The sequence below is a fragment of the Phytophthora sojae genome (assembly GCF_000149755.1).
Source record: "Phytophthora sojae unplaced genomic scaffold PHYSOscaffold_1, whole genome shotgun sequence".
Lineage (NCBI taxonomy): Eukaryota > Oomycota > Peronosporomycetes > Peronosporales > Peronosporaceae > Phytophthora > Phytophthora sojae.
In genome coordinates, this window is record NW_009258115.1 from 4,684,751 (window position 1) to 4,700,856 (window position 16,106).

Below are 16,106 nucleotides of genomic sequence, written 5' to 3' on the forward strand. Positions count from 1 at the left end.
TCGACATTTGACTTTCCTGGTTTGATCGACTTTACGGTTGATTGTAGCAAAAGGATTTTGGGGGATTGAATTGTTGCGACAGAACTACAATTTGTACGAGTGCAATGCGCGGTTTGGTGAAGATGGGGACTACGCGTCCCTCGAGTTAAGCGACTACTGCTTGGTCGACTTTCGACTGGATTCACCTGATACATGCGAGTTCCTTGCTTCCGATCTGGAAATGCACGATAAACTCTTTATCATGATTTACAACGCCGACATGACGAGTGCGTAGCTACGGAATGGTGAGTTGATTTGGAACGTGCACGGATCTCCTGTCGTTTAACCACACTAGTACTTCTTCCGGCAACAGAAACTCAAGTACGATAGCTTTTTTTTCTTAATGAACACATTTTGATGTTACACGTACACAACCACTGGTATGGAGTCACCAAGGACTGGCAATTACAGCTACGCTTCCTACACGTTACTCTGGATGCTCATGAGGTTCTGCCGCAGACTCTTGGACGACCGAGGCGAGATTTGGTTGAACTTCTCGCTGTTCAGACGTGGTAGAACCGCCTTGAAGTAGTAGACTGTCCCGATCACGAATATAATCACTGCAGTAATGACTGCGATGAGAAAGTTGTTGCTCGACGTGCCGCTGTAGATGATGGCGGCAAAGCACACGAGGCACAAGAACAAGCAGACCACAGCACCAGCAATACCGAAGGGGCTGCGGTATGGCCGCGGACGATCCGGTTGGTTGATGCGCAGCATAATGAACGACACCAACTGGAACGAGTACGAGATCAGCGCTCCGAGTAGCGCAAGATTAATCGTCACGCTCCCCAAGTCCACAATCCCGACAATGTAGAACAGGCTGATGGCGAGAACCTGGTTCGCAACGCCCCCAGCGATCAGCGCAGCGTACGCGGATCCACGGGTGGGGTGCACTTTCGTGAGGAACTGCGATGGCGAACAACAAGCGGCTCATGCAGTACACGAAGGAGTGGTTTCCAGAAATCATGCCAATCACGGTGAGCCACGTGAACCCGGCAGTGACGTTGTTGTCTCCAAAGACGCTCTTGTATCCAGTCACCAGCGGGGCTGTGGTCTGATAAACCGCTGCAGCCCCTGGAGAAATGAGTGAACTGCACACAAGCGTGAGGATGGCCAGGATCACGAGCGTCACCATAGACCAGATGATTCCACGCGGCATGTTCTTCTCGGGCTCAATGGTCTCATCCACAGCAAGGGGCATCTCCTCAATACCGAAGTAGAACCACAACGCGAACGAAAGGCCTTGGATCGAGTCGCTCCATGTCGTCCACTCCCAATTCTGGTCCACGACCCACGTCGTGTAGTCCAATTGACTGAAGGAACCGCAGTAGAAGACGACTAGCATGGCTGTCGAGAGAAATGTCGCGAACACTTGTACTCGGAACGTGGCCTCGACCCCCACGATGTTGAGCGAGACGAAGAGGACGTTGGTGCCGATCCACCATATCGGGGCGTAGCTGGTGTTCAGACCGAACAGTGCGTCCAGGTACAGGAAGATACCGTACGTGGTCGTTGCAACAGTCGAAATGACCTTGACGATCTCGGCTAATCCAGCGAAATAGGCGGCTTTGGGGCCGATTCCGTGTAGTGAAAACACGTACGGGCCACCGCCCGACGGGATCGACGCCGACATCTCGGCGATGGAGAATGTCAGCAGCGTGTAGAGCGTCGTGACGAACACCAGAAGGATGAGGAGCCCATTGAAGCCGGCGATCAGCGAGGACTGCCAACCGTAGAATTCACCTCCGATGACAGCGCCGACGCCCAGAGCCCATAGGTGCGGGGTCTTGGCATACCGATGACCCTCGTTCTCTGGTGTCAGAAGGCCGTCGACGGAAGGATACACAGTTGGCGACGCCATTCAGAGCAAGAAGAAGTCGAAGCGATCACCGGCAATTTGAAAAGTGAAACTTGGAGCGCCGGGGTGCCGTTTTACGCGGACTTGTAGTGCAAGGCAAGCTTGAGATGGGGCGAGGAGCAACGTGAAGACAGCCCATGGAGCGTTTAACAGGCCCCAGTTGGCTCAGCCAACTTGGCTGTGCTCTGGCTGACTTGCCCGCTCGAAGCAACTCGCTTCAACGATCGTCATCCGTGTTACACGTTGAACTTTGACTTGGTACAAAATCCTCCCTAGTAGGGTTCCAGCAGAGGTAAGCAGTCCCAACTTGGAGCAACGAACGAAAACAAGTATTGCTGTACATGGTGCTGCGCATTGTCCTTGATTCCTACTATTTGGAGCATTTCACTAGCAGCTCACCACTGCCTCAATGCACTTCTACATCAAATACCATGGAAAGTTGCTGGTTGGGGCGAGTTGAGCATCACTCATTATATTGGGATACCGGCGGTACGGTGTAGTCCAGTGGCAAGCGGATCAAGTTGCCGTTGGGCAAGCGCAGCCAACTTCAAGTTTGTATCCCTGGCATCGAGAGCGACAGCGATGAACCGATCGGTCATCGAAAGCCACATTGAACCAGGCCACGGATGTTAAACGGGAGCATAGGCACAGCGGGCACGATATTCTGGCGTAATTAGCTCCAGTGGATGATGATGGTACCTCTCGATCATTTTTGAGCAGCCCCAGGGCTGCTCTCACAAGGCGTACTATCAGCTTCGCGCATCTCGATTCTAGCTAAGGCTGAAATCTTGGGGGTGCTTTTCAGTTGTGAGGATTGGGAGGGATTTGAAGGAAGGCCTTCCCATACATGCCGCGCTCTCAAGGTAGACCGACCGGTACACGTCGAACTCCAATTTAGGGGTTCGGCTCCAAGCAACGAATGGAGATTGCCATGTCGTGGTTGTACTGCAGCGTAAATGCACTGCGGCAGGGGACTTGATGAATGCAGAAAGTTGATGGTACGCTTGAAGTTCTACCCATGCCGGAGATGCTGCTAAAGGATCGAAAGCGCGGCGCCCTGTCCGACGCTCTCCATCACCTTGGGGCTGCATTCGCTTCGATTCCAGTCTGGATGCAGCTCAACGATGCACTGCTTCGAGTTGATGGCCAATGCAACTTCAACGTCATATCGCACCGGCTCTGTCCGCTATCCGATCCTGATCGAGTGGCAAAAGTGTCCTCCGACCGATTGTGGTACGCTTCCGGTGCCTGGTAATCCGCTTGGTTCATGATCACATCGTGCATGACGCCGACCGGGTCAGCACCACTCAGAGCCCCCACCGGAACATGCAGCGGTGCGTCACCTTCGACGGCCTCTCCTATCTGCTTGGTTCGTACGTAAAACCAGCTCTCTCGTTTGGCCAAATACTTGGCATTCCTGGCGTACGTGGTCGATGCGAGTAAATAGTAGAAGCACACAAAAAGTCTGAAAAACACACATCCTTAGGGGTAGGTCCGCCATATTAGAAGGCGGTAGTGAGCGGTTGCGAGGAGCGTAGCCATAGCAAACCCGCGCGGGGTGCCCGCGAAGCAGGGCCGCGCGGTATTTGCGGAGGCGGGCCCAGCGACGAGCATTCCAGCGAGCGGACCCATTGCCGCAACTCGGAGTTAGTTTTTCTACTGCGGGGGTCTGGGGGAGCAACCCCCAGAATGCTTTTATTAGAAGGTCCCTGATTTGCTGTGTGTTTTTCACGCGTTCTCGGTCGATGCGGTCCGCGCTTGACGGAGACCGAGCTGGCCGATGATGGTACTCTCCACCAGCGGTAATCTAAAGAACCAATCCAACGGGACCGATGGGCAGCAGGAAGACCGGTCTTCATCAAATCTCCTCGTGCTGTATAACGACTCTGGCCCTCTCACTTCAAAGTGCGACTGCTACATGTACTTGTACAGGTAGAGAGAGCACTGCACGCTTTCAGCCGCGCTACAGGACTCACTTTCGGATTTTCCGCGTGCCGCGCATTCCCCAACTTCCTCAACGCAGATGTGCTCCCACGCCAGCGCGCCCGAGCTCAATGACGTGGCCGTCCACCCGCTCGACCCTCTCACCGCTGCGGAAGTGCAGAGCATGAAGCAGATCGTCGGCGAGGCTGGCTACGCCGGCCCCAACTTCCGCTACTCGTATGTGATGCTGCGCGAGCCTGACCACAAGACGCTCGACGGCTGGAAGGCCGGCGAGGACGTCCCTCGTGAGATCGGCGTGCTGGTGCTGGACAAGACGACGAACGTGGCGCGCGAAATGGTCGTGAACGTGCCGGCCCATAAGGTCATTCACAACCGCCAGCTCAACCCGGCCACCGACGGCTGGGGGCCGATTCTTGATGAAGACTTCGTTTTGGCGGGAACCATCACCATGGCTGACCCGGGCTACGTTGCCGCTCTGGCCAAGCGCGGCATCACCGACCTCAGCATTGTTCGTCACCTCCCGCTGTCGACTGGAGTGTTCGGCTACGAGGAAGAAGTCGGTCGCCGGATGATCCGCGTGCTGAGCTTCCTGGCGAGTGAGAACACGCACTCCATGTTCGCCCACCCGATCGACGGCGTCGTCGCTCACGTCGACCTCACCAACCAGCGCGTGCTCCGCCTCGTTGACACGGGCTATGACCACGTACCGATGGAGTCGGGCGACTACCTCTCCCCGGAGCTGTCCGGCCCCATGCGCACGGACATGAAGCCGCTCCGCATCACGCAGCCCGAGGGCGCGAGCTTCACGGTCGAGAACCACGTGCTCAAGTGGCAGAACTGGGAGGTGCGCATCGGCTTCAACGGCCGCGAGGGCCTCACGCTGCACGACGTTTCGTTCTCCGACCGCGGCACCAAGCGGCCGATCCTCAACCGCGCGGCCATCTCGGAGATGGTGGTGCCCTACGGCGAGCCGCAGCCCACGCACGAGTGGCAGAACTACTTCGACGCGGGCGAGTACCAGTTCGGGCGGCTGGCCAACTGCCTCGTGCTCGGCTGCGACTGCCTGGGCAAGATCCAGTACCTGGACGCCACGGTGGCCAACGCCTTCGGCGAGCCCATGCTGCTCAAGAACGCCATCTGCATCCACGAGGAGGACTTCGGCACGCTCTGGAAGCACACGGACTTCGTCACGAACAAGGGCACGGTGCGTCGGCAGCGCCGGCTGGTCATCTCCTTCTTCGTGACGGTGGGCAACTACGACTACGGCTTCTACTGGTACTTCTACCTGGACGGCAAGATCGAGCTCGAGTGCAAGGCATCGTCTTCTCGTCGGGCCGGCCCGAGGGCGAGTACGACTTCGCCACCGAGATGGCGCCTCGCCTCTGAGAGGTGCTGAAAGTCGTGTACTTGCTGTCTGCAGAGCTGTAGGCGTAGCAGAGTTGATCTCAGCACGAAGGTGCGGGCAGAAGACGAACGGAAGGTAGGAGACTGAGGTTGCCTTGGCAGAATGCCGTGGCGGGAACAACCAAGGCGGCGGAGCTGGTTGTGCTCCAGCTGGAGAATGCGGAAGTGAGTGCCGAGCTGCTGCGCAGCTCGGCGCCGCCGCCTTGGGACCCTTGCTCGTGTTGAAGGAGTTTCCTAACCGACCTATGCTTTGCTATGCTGGTAGGTGCTGTTGCTGCTGCTGAAGCTGCTAATGTGCTGCGTCTGTCAGTTGCTAACCGCTGCCGCGCGGGGCAACGAGAGGTAGCGACCTCCCACAGTCGCAGCGGTTTCTGTGCTGGCGAGCTTCGCCTGCGACCGCGGAGCACTGCTTGGTGGCGCTGGTACCGCTGGTACCTCACAGCCTCGGCGCGCCGTGCCACCAGCACCTGTTCGCCGCCCGCCTGGACGTGGCCATCGACGGCAACAAGTGCCACGTCGACGAGCTCGAGGTGCAGCGCCTGCCGATCAGCCCCGAGAACCCCGTGGGCAACGCCTTCAAGCGGGTGGCCACGCGTCTGGAGCGCGAGAGCGACGCCCAGCGCGAGGCCGACAACAAGCTGGGCCGGGCCTGGCTGATCGCCTCGAGCGAGAAGCTGAACCGCTTGGGCCGGCCCACGGGCTACGTGCTGTACCCCGAGGGCGCTCCGCTGCTGCTGGCGGCGGACGACAGCTCCATCAACAAGCGCGCGCAGTACGCCATCAAGCACCTGTGGGTCACGCAGTACGCGCGCGACGAGATGTGGGCCGCCGGCTACACGCCCAACCAGCACCCGGGCTACTCGGGTCTGCCGGCGTACGCCAAGGCCAACCGGTCGGTGGACGGCGAGGACATCGTGGTCTGGCACACGTTCGGCCTCACGCACTTCCCTCGCGTCGAGGACTGGCCGGTCATGCCCGTGGACTACGCCGGCTTCAGCTTCCGCCCCGACGGCTTCTTCGACCGCAACCCGACGCTGGACGTGCCCGAGGACCCGAACGGAAAGGAGTTCTCGGAGAACTGTGAGTGCGCGTGTCCGTAGGGAGCTAGAGATGGGAGAGCGGCCCGATGTTGAAGCGTACGTGTAGGTGTTTTCATATTCAAAGTGGACGTTCAATGAATAGCACAATGTTGTTCCAAACCTCCATGTTTTGCGTCTTCTTGATGGTCAAGGAGCTATTGCAGTCGTCACTCTAGATGCGAAACAGCAACGTCAAGGCCGCCGTCAATCCTCAGCGAGAGTGCCATGCGGTACGTGTAGGCGAAGGGATCTCTCGACGTCCTCAAGTTGAAGCGGCTCAGCAGGGCAGCGAGCGTGATCTTGATCTCGGACATTTGCGAACTTCATGCCCAAGCACGCATGCGGTCCACCGTAGAAGGCAGAAAACTTGAATGGGGACACCGGTGTGATTCTCTCCGTAACTTGGTCGATCCATCGTTCGGGCTTGAACTCTTCAGCGTCAGGACCCCACACAGTCTTCATCCGTCCAATCGTGTAGTGCGGGATGTGGACCGAAGTCCCTTTGACCAGGAACACTCCGTTAGACAGCGTCACATTCCGCGTCGCCGTTCAGCCACTGATCGGAGCGACTGGGAACAACCGCAACGTCTCTCTAATTGCTGCCTCAAGGTACACAAGCTGCTGGGTGTCCTCCAGACTTGGTACAGTTTGCTTACCACTCGCAAGGTCCGGCATCTTGCCTCGAATTCTTGTCCAATACCTTCGGGTAGCGGTTTATCATTACGACAAACCAGGACATCGAAGTCGACGTGGTGTCTTGGCCAGCAGCAAGAAAGCTAACGAGGAAATCCCGCTGCTTCTTGGGGTCAAACGGTGCGTCCTTCCCGTTATCAGCCGCGTCTTGATCAAGATACAAGGAGATGAGATCCATACGAGAATCTTTCTCATCTTCTTTAGCCTCAACTTGGTCTCGCTGGGCTTTTTCTTCAATGGAGGGGGCGATGAAGCCGCAGATCATGTCATTCACGCACTCCATATCCTTTGTGAACTGCCGTTCAGCTCCGATGTTAAGATCACGTCGTAGTTTCCAGAACCAGCTCGGCTCCAGAATCCGCCCAACGATTCGAGCAGAAGACCGTTGCAGAGCTTCAAGCATTGCAATGATCTTTTCCGTCTCCATCTTGTGCATGTCAATCCCAAAGCCGACCTTGCAGAAGACATCCATGGTGAACAAGTCGAGCCTCCACTTCAGACTCACCACTCGATCGATAGGATTTTCCTCGCTGGCTGCAGCATCCAGACGCTTCATCAACTCCTTGCACTTGTCCGGAACCACCACATCCATGTTGTGCTGAATCATCTGCGTGGAGATCAATCGACTCGCAGTCTTGCGTTGGTGGTGCCACAACGGGCCGCTGATGGCAAAGACTCCTTGCCCGAGAACGTCCGTGGTTGCCTCAACGAAGAGCGGATTCCTACCAAACGCCTCGTACTGAATCTTCTCAACGTCCTCGAACGCTTCGGGGGTGCAGACGAACACAGTGGGGGCCTTCCCAAGAACGTGCATGCACCAAGGTTTGCCTTCGTATTTGCGGCACGTGCTGAGAGCCCAATTGTGGAAACGCCCGGAATGCTGAACGCGGATCAAGACTGGCAGATAACCAGGAGGCTTGGGTAGATGGAGCACGGCTCGGGTTTGCGCCGAAGGAGTCACCAAATAACCTAGGAGGAGTGCCACACATACTATTCCAAAGACCCAGAGTTCATCGTAGCTCACCACCATCTTGTGAGGAAGGAGATTTCACCAAGGTTGTGAAAAATAAAATCCTTTACCGAATGTTGAGAACAATCACACCGTTAGATTTGACAAGACCGTTAGCACAATACCTACGTCGAGTCGCACATTTTCTCCGTGGTTTTCTCATCTTTTTCATGCTTTAAGTCGAGACACGACGACGTCAAGCGGGCCCTTGATCTGCAGTGTAATCGACGAGCGGTAGGTGAAGTCGAATGGGTCCTTCACTGTCTTGAAGTCGAACTGACTCAAGAGCTTGGCGAGCGAGATTTTCACCTCAGCCATAGCGAACTTCATGCCCAGACACACGCGTGGACCACCGAGAAATACGCTGAACTTGAAGGGCGACACCACATTGACCTTGCCCGTTGCAGGGTCAATCCATCGCTCCGGCTTAAATTCATTCGCGTCTGGACCCCACACAGTCTCCATGCGTCCCATAGCGTAGTGCGGCATCACCACCCGCGTGTCTGCCTTGATGACCGTGCCTTCATACAGACGCACATCTCTCGTAGCTGAGCGGCCCGTGATGGCAACAACAGGGAAGAGTCTCAGCGTTTCTTTGATCACTGCCTCGAGGTAGACGAGCTGTTGGATGTTTTCCAACGTCGGAGCTCTCGTTTCCCCACTCGCGAGGCCCGGAAGCTTGGCCTTAAGTTCCTGACGCACTTGGTCCAGCACTTTGGGGTATCTGTTCAACATCAAGATGACCCACGACATTGTCGTTGCTGTGGTCTCTCGACCGGCAGCCAGGAAGCTGATGACGAAGTCGCGCATGAGCTTCAGGTCCTTCTTCGTGTGCACGCCCTTGGTATACTCGACCGCGGACTTCTCAATAAACAACGAGATCAAATCCTTCCGCGAGCCTTTAGTCTTCTCCTCAATGGAGCGCGACATCACGCTGTAGATCAAATCGTCCGTCATCTTGATGTCCTCAGCCAACTGCTTCTCCGGTCCAACGTTGAGCCAGCGCAGCAGCTTCCAGTACCAAACGGGCTGCTGGATACGCTCCAACATGCGCACGGACATCCTATCGAACGCATCGAGCAGCTCGGCGTTCTGGTCAGACTCGACGCCGTGGAGATCCACATCAAAGCCGACTTTGGCGAAGACGTCCATGGTGTACAAGTCCAGCAGCCGCTTCATGTTCACGACTTGGTTCGCCTTACTGATCTCATCGAGGCGCTTGACCAACGCCTCGCCCTTCTCGGGCACGACCACCTCCATCGCGTACTGCAGCATCTGCGTGGTGAACAAGTGGCTCGCAGTCTTGCGCTGGTGCTGCCACAGCGGCCCACTAACAGCGAAGATGCCGTGGCCCAGGACGTCGTACATGGCTGCCGAGACAAAGGGGCTCTTGTCGAACGCGTCGAACTGGGTCTTCTGGATGTCCTCGAAGGCTTCAGGGCAGCAGACCACGACGCTGGGGGTCTTGCCCAGGATACGCAGACACCAGGGCCTGCCCTGAAACTTGCGGCAGTAGGCGAGGGCCCAGTCATGGAACTTCCCGGATTTCTGCGCCCTGACGATCTCCAGCGTACTGCGCAACACGGGGATATCCCCCTCGGGCGTGGGCAGATGCTTCACCGCTCGATCATGAGCCGACGGAGTCGCCACGTACACGAGCAACAGCGCCACGCAGGACGCGGCCACCGACGCGGGCGAGATTAAGGCCGTTATCGCCTCCAGTTTCATCGTTCAACGGGTCGAGACGCTAAATGAGACCAAACCCAACGTGGGGTCAGAAGTGGTCGGGCCACTTCAAAATGTGTCATAGTCTCACTTAGGCATCGGTCGTCTCTCGTTCTCTATGCATGCGCTCTAGTGATCGCGACGTCTACGGGGCCCTTAACCTGCAAGGTGACGGACGGGATGTAAGTGAAGCCATCTGGGTTTTCCACGGTCTGGAGGTCGAACTTGCTGAGGATCGTGGCCAGCGTGATCTTCATCTCGGCGAGGGCGAAGCGCATGCCCAGACACATGCGCGGGCCAGCCAGGAAGGCTGTGAACCTGAACGGAGACACGTGGAGCAGTTTGCCTGTGTCCGCGTCGATCCAGCGCTCAGGCTTGAACTCCTCTGCGTCTGGCCCCCACACCGTCTCGAGGTGGCCCATGGCATAGTGCGGCAGGATAACACGCGTGCCGGCCTTGATGACGGTTCCGTTGTATAGTGTCGTGTCTTGAGCTGCAGTGCGCTGCATGGCCGGCGCCACCGGGTTCAGACGAATGCACTCGCGGATGGCCGCTTCCAAGTACACGAGCTGGTCGATGTCCTCCACACTGGGCGTCTCCGTGTCGTCCATTCCCAGTTTTGGCAGCTTGTCGGCGAGCTCGCGTCGCACGTTAGCTAGAACCTCTGGATGGCGGTTCATCTCGATGATGAACCACGTCATCGTGAGTGACGTCGAGTCGCGCCCAGCGAAGATGAAGACCATGGACATATCCCGCAGCATCGTCGGAGTCATCTCCGTATGGTCGTCGGCTGCGTACTCGACGCTTGCCTTCTCCAGGAAGAGCGAGACAAGGTCTTTGCGTCCGCTGCATGAGGAACGTTTGTCGTTCCCCTCCAAGCTGCGATGAATGACGTCGTATACGACCCCGTTGATGAGCTTCATGTCCTCGGCCATTTGTCTCTCCGCGCCGACGTTGAGCCAACGCGCGAGCTTCCAGACGCACATTGGCTGCTGGAAGCGCGCCATGATACGCCTCGACGCGCGCTCGAAAGCCTCCATGAAGTCGCAGTTGCCGCCGGTCTCCAGCCCCTTGAGCTCCACGCCGAAGCCGATCTTGGTGAAGATATCCATGGTGAAGAAGTCGAACACGCGCTTGATGTTGAGCGTCTCGCCGTTGTCGGCCGCCGCCCTCAACTTGACAGCTAACAACGCGCTGTGGTCGCGCACCACGTGCTCCATGGCGTGTTTGATCATGTTCATGGAGAAAAAGTGGCTTGCAGCCTTGCGTTGGTGCCTCCACTTGCTGCCGTCCACTGTGAAGATACCTTCACCCAGCAGATCGTGAGATATCTCGGCGACGGCGGAGCCTTTGACGAACACGTCGAACTGCGTCTTGAGGACGCCCTCCATGGCCTCGGGCGAGCTCAAAATGACTGCAGGCGGTCGACCCAACACGCGCACGCGCCACGGTCGTCCGCCATGCTCGCGACACTGCTCCAGGATCCAGTCGTAGATCCTTGCGCGCTGCCTGATGGTCAGGTCCAGCGTGTTCTTGAGCACCGGCAGCGTACTGCGGGGTGTCGGCAGCTCGCACACCGCTCGATCCTGCTCAGTTGGGGACGTGAAGTACGCGACGGCTGCAGCCACCAGAGATGCCGCGATGGCGAAAGGCAGCACCATGTTGGACATGAAGAAGAACGGGAATGTAACGATATCACTACCAGGAAGCATTTGATCCCTCGTGAGGATGGCACCGCTGAACCGAACGCGCACTGTGGACAGCGCGGGCATCGCGCGGAGTGTTGCTTATCTATGGACAGAGCTCTTCGGCGATGAAGGTGCTGGCAGGGCAGAGCAGAGCAGAGTGAATGGCATTGATTGAGGAAGGACGCAGCTTGTTGGTTTCCAGGGAATGTGCGACGGGTGACAATGAGGATTGTTGTTCCAGTGGTTTGACGCACGATCGCTACGATGGAAGGGGTAGAACAGTCCTTCGGCTCGAGCTGGTGCTAGCGGTGCGTCGAGGAGCAAGGCATTCGTGAATTTGCTTACTGCTGAGTTTCAACCTTCACCATTGCTGTCCTGTTCGCAATGTGGGGTCCGCTGGAGCTTGCGCTGAATCTGTCGCTGACTTCATGGGGAGTTTTGGTGTGTTCGTTGCTGCTGGGGTGGCACTTCTTGTCGTCGAGGAAGCAAGCGCGAGCGCTGTCCAAGTTCACTCGCCCTGCATCGACTCTCCCGGTGCTCGGTAACACGCTCGACCTCATGTTCAAGCACCGACACGACATCCACGACTGGATGCTGGACGAGTGTCGACGCTGTGAAGGACGTCCGTGGGTGCTGGCTGCTGTTGGTCGGCCAACGACGGTGGTACTCTCGGACGTTGACGCGTTCGAGGACGTCCTGCATCGCAAGTTCGACAGCTTCGGGAAGTGCAGCGCGTGGCTCGTGAGCGACGTGTTCGGCGACGGCATCTTCGCAGCGGATGGAGTGTCGTGGATCCACCAGCGCAAGACCGCCAGCCACCTCTTCTCTCTGCACATGATGCGCGAGAGCATGGAGCAAGTCGTGCGCGAGCAAGCCACAGTCTTGTGCGAGACACTGCGGGCTCACTGCACGGACAACCAAACCAGTACTTCGCCTCAACGTGGCGTTCCAGTTAACCTCAAGTACACCATGGACTGGTACGCCACCAACGTGTTCACGCGCGTGGGCTTCGGTGTTGATCTGGACTCGCTCAGCAGCCAAGAACACAATGAATTCTTCTGTGCCTTCACGCGTCTTCCGATTGGAATCCATCGTCGCATTCAACAGCCAGGATGGCTCTGGAGACTCAAGCGAGCGCTCGACTTGGGCGACGAGAAGCAGCTGAAGCTGGACATGGCGCGCGTCGATGGCGTCATCTACCAAGTGATCTCGCAGTCCATGGAGTCAAAGTCCGACACAGCTCCAGTGGAGTCCAAGCGCCTTCCCGACTTGATATCGCTCTTCCTAGCTAAGGAGACCAACGAGTACCGGGACCGTGAAGCAAAGCAGGACAATGGGGCGGTAGCCACTTGCCGTGTGGAGACGACTCCGAAGTTGATCCGAGACATGGCGTTTAACTTCACTGCTGCGGGCCGAGGAACCACGTCGCAAAGTCTGCAGTGGTTCATCATCATGATGAACCGGTTCCCGGGCGTCGAAAGGAAGATCCGCGAGGAGCTTCAAGCGAAGTTACCGCAGCTTTTTGAAGAGGACAGCACGCCTCCCAGCATGAACGACGTCCAGCAACTAGTCTACCTGGAAGCCGCCATCAAGGAGAGTCTGCGGCTGAACCCTGTGGCTCCACTCATTGGCCGCACTGCCACGCAGGACGTCGTCTTCAGTGATGGGATGTTCATCCCGTCCGGAACGCGTGTGATTATCCCGACGTTTGCTGTCGCTCGACTACAGTCGATCTGGGGGGAAGATGCTGCTGAATTCAAGCCTGAGCGCTGGATTGACCCTCACACGGGAAAGTTGAGGGTCATTTCGCTATACAAGTTCTTGGTGTTCCTGGCCGGCCCACGGTCATGTCTTGGAGCCAAGCTGGCCATGCTCGAGTTGAAGGTTGCGCTCGCGACAGTTTTGAGCAAGTTCCACCTTCGAGTGCTGAGAGACCCCTTCGAAATCGGCTACGACGCCTCCATATCGTTGCCAGTAAAGGGCGACGTCCTCGCGATTGTTGAAGCCGCTAAGGTCGGGAATTCCGCGGGCGCTGCGTAGTGAGGACTCTTGAGTTACGTCTCGGTTCTTGAACGTCTGCATATTGTGCTGCAAAGATCTAGGAGTACAAAGTCACACACTTTAACGTCTTCAAATGATCAAGTCTCCTACAAGTTTGCTCAATCTCATCGACATTTCTATCCTGGCCCATCCAGACGAACGCAGTAGTCGGATAACTCGAGTTACCACATGAATCGCGCCGTGGATCCATCGCCCCAGGTATATGGGCGGTGCATGAAAATGTACAGCGTTACCGCATTGACAGCCATGTACGCAGCAGCGAAAACCCATTGGTGGAAGGCGGATTGCTGTGCATTTTATTAAGTTTGTTAGAAGGTAATCCCAACAATGGCATTCGAGTTGGGAACTTACGTTGCTCGTGTTCAAGTGGAGGATAATGAACGGAACGCAGTAGTAACGCGGCCTGCAAAGAAACATGAGTTAGAACAGGAAAGCAAATGGAATTACGCTGCTTCAAATTGCGTACTCGACCAGGGGTGACGGAATGAGGACCAAGCAAACGGCAAGCGCGTACACAAGTTTCCACAACGGCGATCGTCTTTGGCCTGCAAGAAAACATCAGAACATCGGTGATGAGAAGAAATGAAAATACAATAACTGGAAGTAGCAAACACATACCCAAGTCATTCCAGCATCGCCAGCCGAAGAAGAGGTATGCTGGGGTCGGGAGGAACTTGGCCAACTTGTGCTTCAGAAAGAACTTCCGCCACACGTAGAATGTGTAATGCCGGTTGTCCGCCAGCATGAACTTGTGCACAGGGCTGAAGCGGTAAACAGTACCGACAGTCACTGCGACCACGAAGATGATAAACAGGAACCCCCGGAACGACGAAATATTCCGTCGAATCGACCCAGCAAACCTCCCCAACTGGACTGGCGCAATAAGGCTAAGCCCGAAGCCAGAGGCCGCCACAACGATGAAGTACAGCACTTGGGCTCCGTGGAACGTCACCTCGTGGTTGGATTTGTCACCTGTGCAGTAAAAGTTAGCATTACGAGTTTCAGCAAGGCAGCAGAGAACTTGTGGGATAACTTACCCACGACGATGCCCCCGTTTGTCAGAAGAAAGCCAATGAAGCCCGCCACGGTCACAACGAATGGCCAGACGATTTGGAGAATAGACGGTAGGTTGGTAATAACAACACTGACGAAGTTCAGGAAGACCCGAAGAGAGCTGCATACACCACATCATAAAGTCATTCACCATACCCATAACGTATTTAAACCGTTGTGCTTTATACCTGTGCGCGGTACCAGCACCACTTGTGTCGTCCTTGAGTGATCTAAAAACGAATGCAACAATAATATTTACAAAATCTGAATTCAAGAAGCGGCACAAATGCAACGCACCCGTAGATGAACTTTGCGTGTGCCAGCTCCACGCAGCGAACCACAACCGTGCCTGCAACAAATACCACCCAGACAATATTCGTCTGGCGGAACAGCACCGCCACCGCGCCACTCTAATCGACATCATACACCGTCAGAAATACCACCCTGCCAGATAAACCCCGCAACGCGCAGGTATATCTTACCAGTGAACTGAGCATGAAGTTGCCTCTCGTTGGCGGGTACTGCAGCAAGTTCACTTTCTCCGCCAGTAGCACCATCAACAGCACAAAAAACGTCGCACCTCCGTCCGTGTAAAACAGGAACGCAAAGAAGAAGAGCGGCGGGAACACCGCGACCCGCAGCGCGTGCAGCAGCGCATTTGGGTCTTGCGGCGCTATGTGGCGTCTCAGTAGCACGCACAGCACCACGTTGCCCAAAGCAAACAACACATTCACACTGCGCAGCACTGACACTGAGCAGAATTCCCCGAATCCCAGCGTTGCCGCCACTTTGGCGTACAGCGTCGACGCCAAGTAGAGACCTGGGAACGTCGTGATCTTCGGGTCCCATTCGTCTACAGACACCATACAACGTAAGTAAATTAAGCACTCAAGTGCATTGCAGCAATGAAATACCCACCGTAGCGCCCTTCGCAGTACTTTTGGGCCTGCGGGATGTGGAAAATCTCGTCCTGGAGGTGAATGATACAGTCAGAAGAGGGTAGAGGGGCAATAAAACCAAGGATTCATCTACCATGTAGGGCTCCGGGACGGCTCTGTTCACTGCGTTCAGCAGCCAGGCGAAGAGCAGTCCTAGGACGGCCAGGACAAGCAGCATGGAGGCTGGGGGACGCGGGAGGACGGCGCCATCGCCGCTGCCGGGAGCTGCAGCTGGGGTCGCCATGCTCGTCGGTTGTGGCGCTTGCGGATTGGCTGAAAATGGTGTCCTGAAACTGTCCACCTTGAAAACTGTCCACTTCGGCTGAGAGGATGCCGAACGAGAGGTATATTATGACGGAAGACAGGATTTCCTTCCCGTTCACTGTTTTAGACCACGGTAGGGTCCATGTTGCGAGGAACAGCCGATGCCGTGACTTGGATCATGGCGGGCAACTTCTCCCCCATAGGGTGGCTCTGAGAAGAAAGCGCACGCACAGAACCCCCGCCGTGCGACCATATAGTCCTGCGGTCATACTTTGCGAGGCTTCGCCCCCACGCTTTGGGCCGGGGCGTTTCCACAGGCGCGATCTCATATCCGTAACCCACCGTCCC

At 56.5% G+C, this 16,106-nt stretch overlaps 7 protein-coding genes across 7 annotated transcripts; 2 read left to right on the plus strand and 5 right to left on the minus strand.

The window, feature by feature from the left end:
- Positions 1-459: 459 nt before the first annotated feature.
- PHYSODRAFT_321553 (hypothetical protein) lies at positions 460-1,903 on the minus strand (the record flags this gene model as incomplete). The annotated part of the gene is made up of 2 exons (XM_009516807.1): positions 460-948; positions 1,019-1,903. 2 exons carry the CDS (start codon positions 1,901-1,903, stop codon positions 460-462), a joined length of 1,374 nt encoding a protein of 457 aa, XP_009515102.1.
- Positions 1,904-3,923: 2,020 nt separating this feature from the next.
- Positions 3,924-6,348, plus strand: PHYSODRAFT_247622 (hypothetical protein; the record flags this gene model as incomplete). Its single annotated transcript, XM_009516808.1, has 3 exons — positions 3,924-5,193; positions 5,301-5,413; positions 5,608-6,348. The coding sequence occupies 3 exons, from the start codon at positions 3,924-3,926 to the stop codon at positions 6,346-6,348; spliced, it is 2,124 nt and encodes a 707-aa protein (XP_009515103.1).
- Positions 6,349-6,979: 631 nt separating this feature from the next.
- On the minus strand, positions 6,980-7,834 carry PHYSODRAFT_321555 (hypothetical protein; the record flags this gene model as incomplete). Its single annotated transcript, XM_009516809.1, has 1 exon — positions 6,980-7,834. The coding sequence occupies one exon, from the start codon at positions 7,832-7,834 to the stop codon at positions 6,980-6,982; it is 855 nt and encodes a 284-aa protein (XP_009515104.1).
- Positions 7,835-8,197: 363 nt separating this feature from the next.
- PHYSODRAFT_470333 (hypothetical protein) lies at positions 8,198-9,757 on the minus strand (the record flags this gene model as incomplete). Its single annotated transcript, XM_009516810.1, has 1 exon — positions 8,198-9,757. One exon carries the CDS (start codon positions 9,755-9,757, stop codon positions 8,198-8,200), a length of 1,560 nt encoding a protein of 519 aa, XP_009515105.1.
- Positions 9,758-9,870: 113 nt separating this feature from the next.
- PHYSODRAFT_321557 (hypothetical protein) lies at positions 9,871-11,526 on the minus strand (the record flags this gene model as incomplete). The annotated part of the gene is made up of 1 exon (XM_009516811.1): positions 9,871-11,526. The coding sequence occupies one exon, from the start codon at positions 11,524-11,526 to the stop codon at positions 9,871-9,873; it is 1,656 nt and encodes a 551-aa protein (XP_009515106.1).
- Positions 11,527-11,826: 300 nt separating this feature from the next.
- PHYSODRAFT_468786 (hypothetical protein) lies at positions 11,827-13,482 on the plus strand (the record flags this gene model as incomplete). The annotated part of the gene is made up of 1 exon (XM_009516812.1): positions 11,827-13,482. One exon carries the CDS (start codon positions 11,827-11,829, stop codon positions 13,480-13,482), a length of 1,656 nt encoding a protein of 551 aa, XP_009515107.1.
- Positions 13,483-13,956: 474 nt separating this feature from the next.
- On the minus strand, positions 13,957-15,738 carry PHYSODRAFT_477641 (hypothetical protein; the record flags this gene model as incomplete). Its single annotated transcript, XM_009516813.1, has 7 exons — positions 13,957-14,048; positions 14,122-14,475; positions 14,541-14,677; positions 14,854-14,966; positions 15,039-15,409; positions 15,475-15,526; positions 15,589-15,738. The coding sequence occupies 7 exons, from the start codon at positions 15,736-15,738 to the stop codon at positions 13,957-13,959; spliced, it is 1,269 nt and encodes a 422-aa protein (XP_009515108.1).
- Positions 15,739-16,106: the final 368 nt, after the last annotated feature.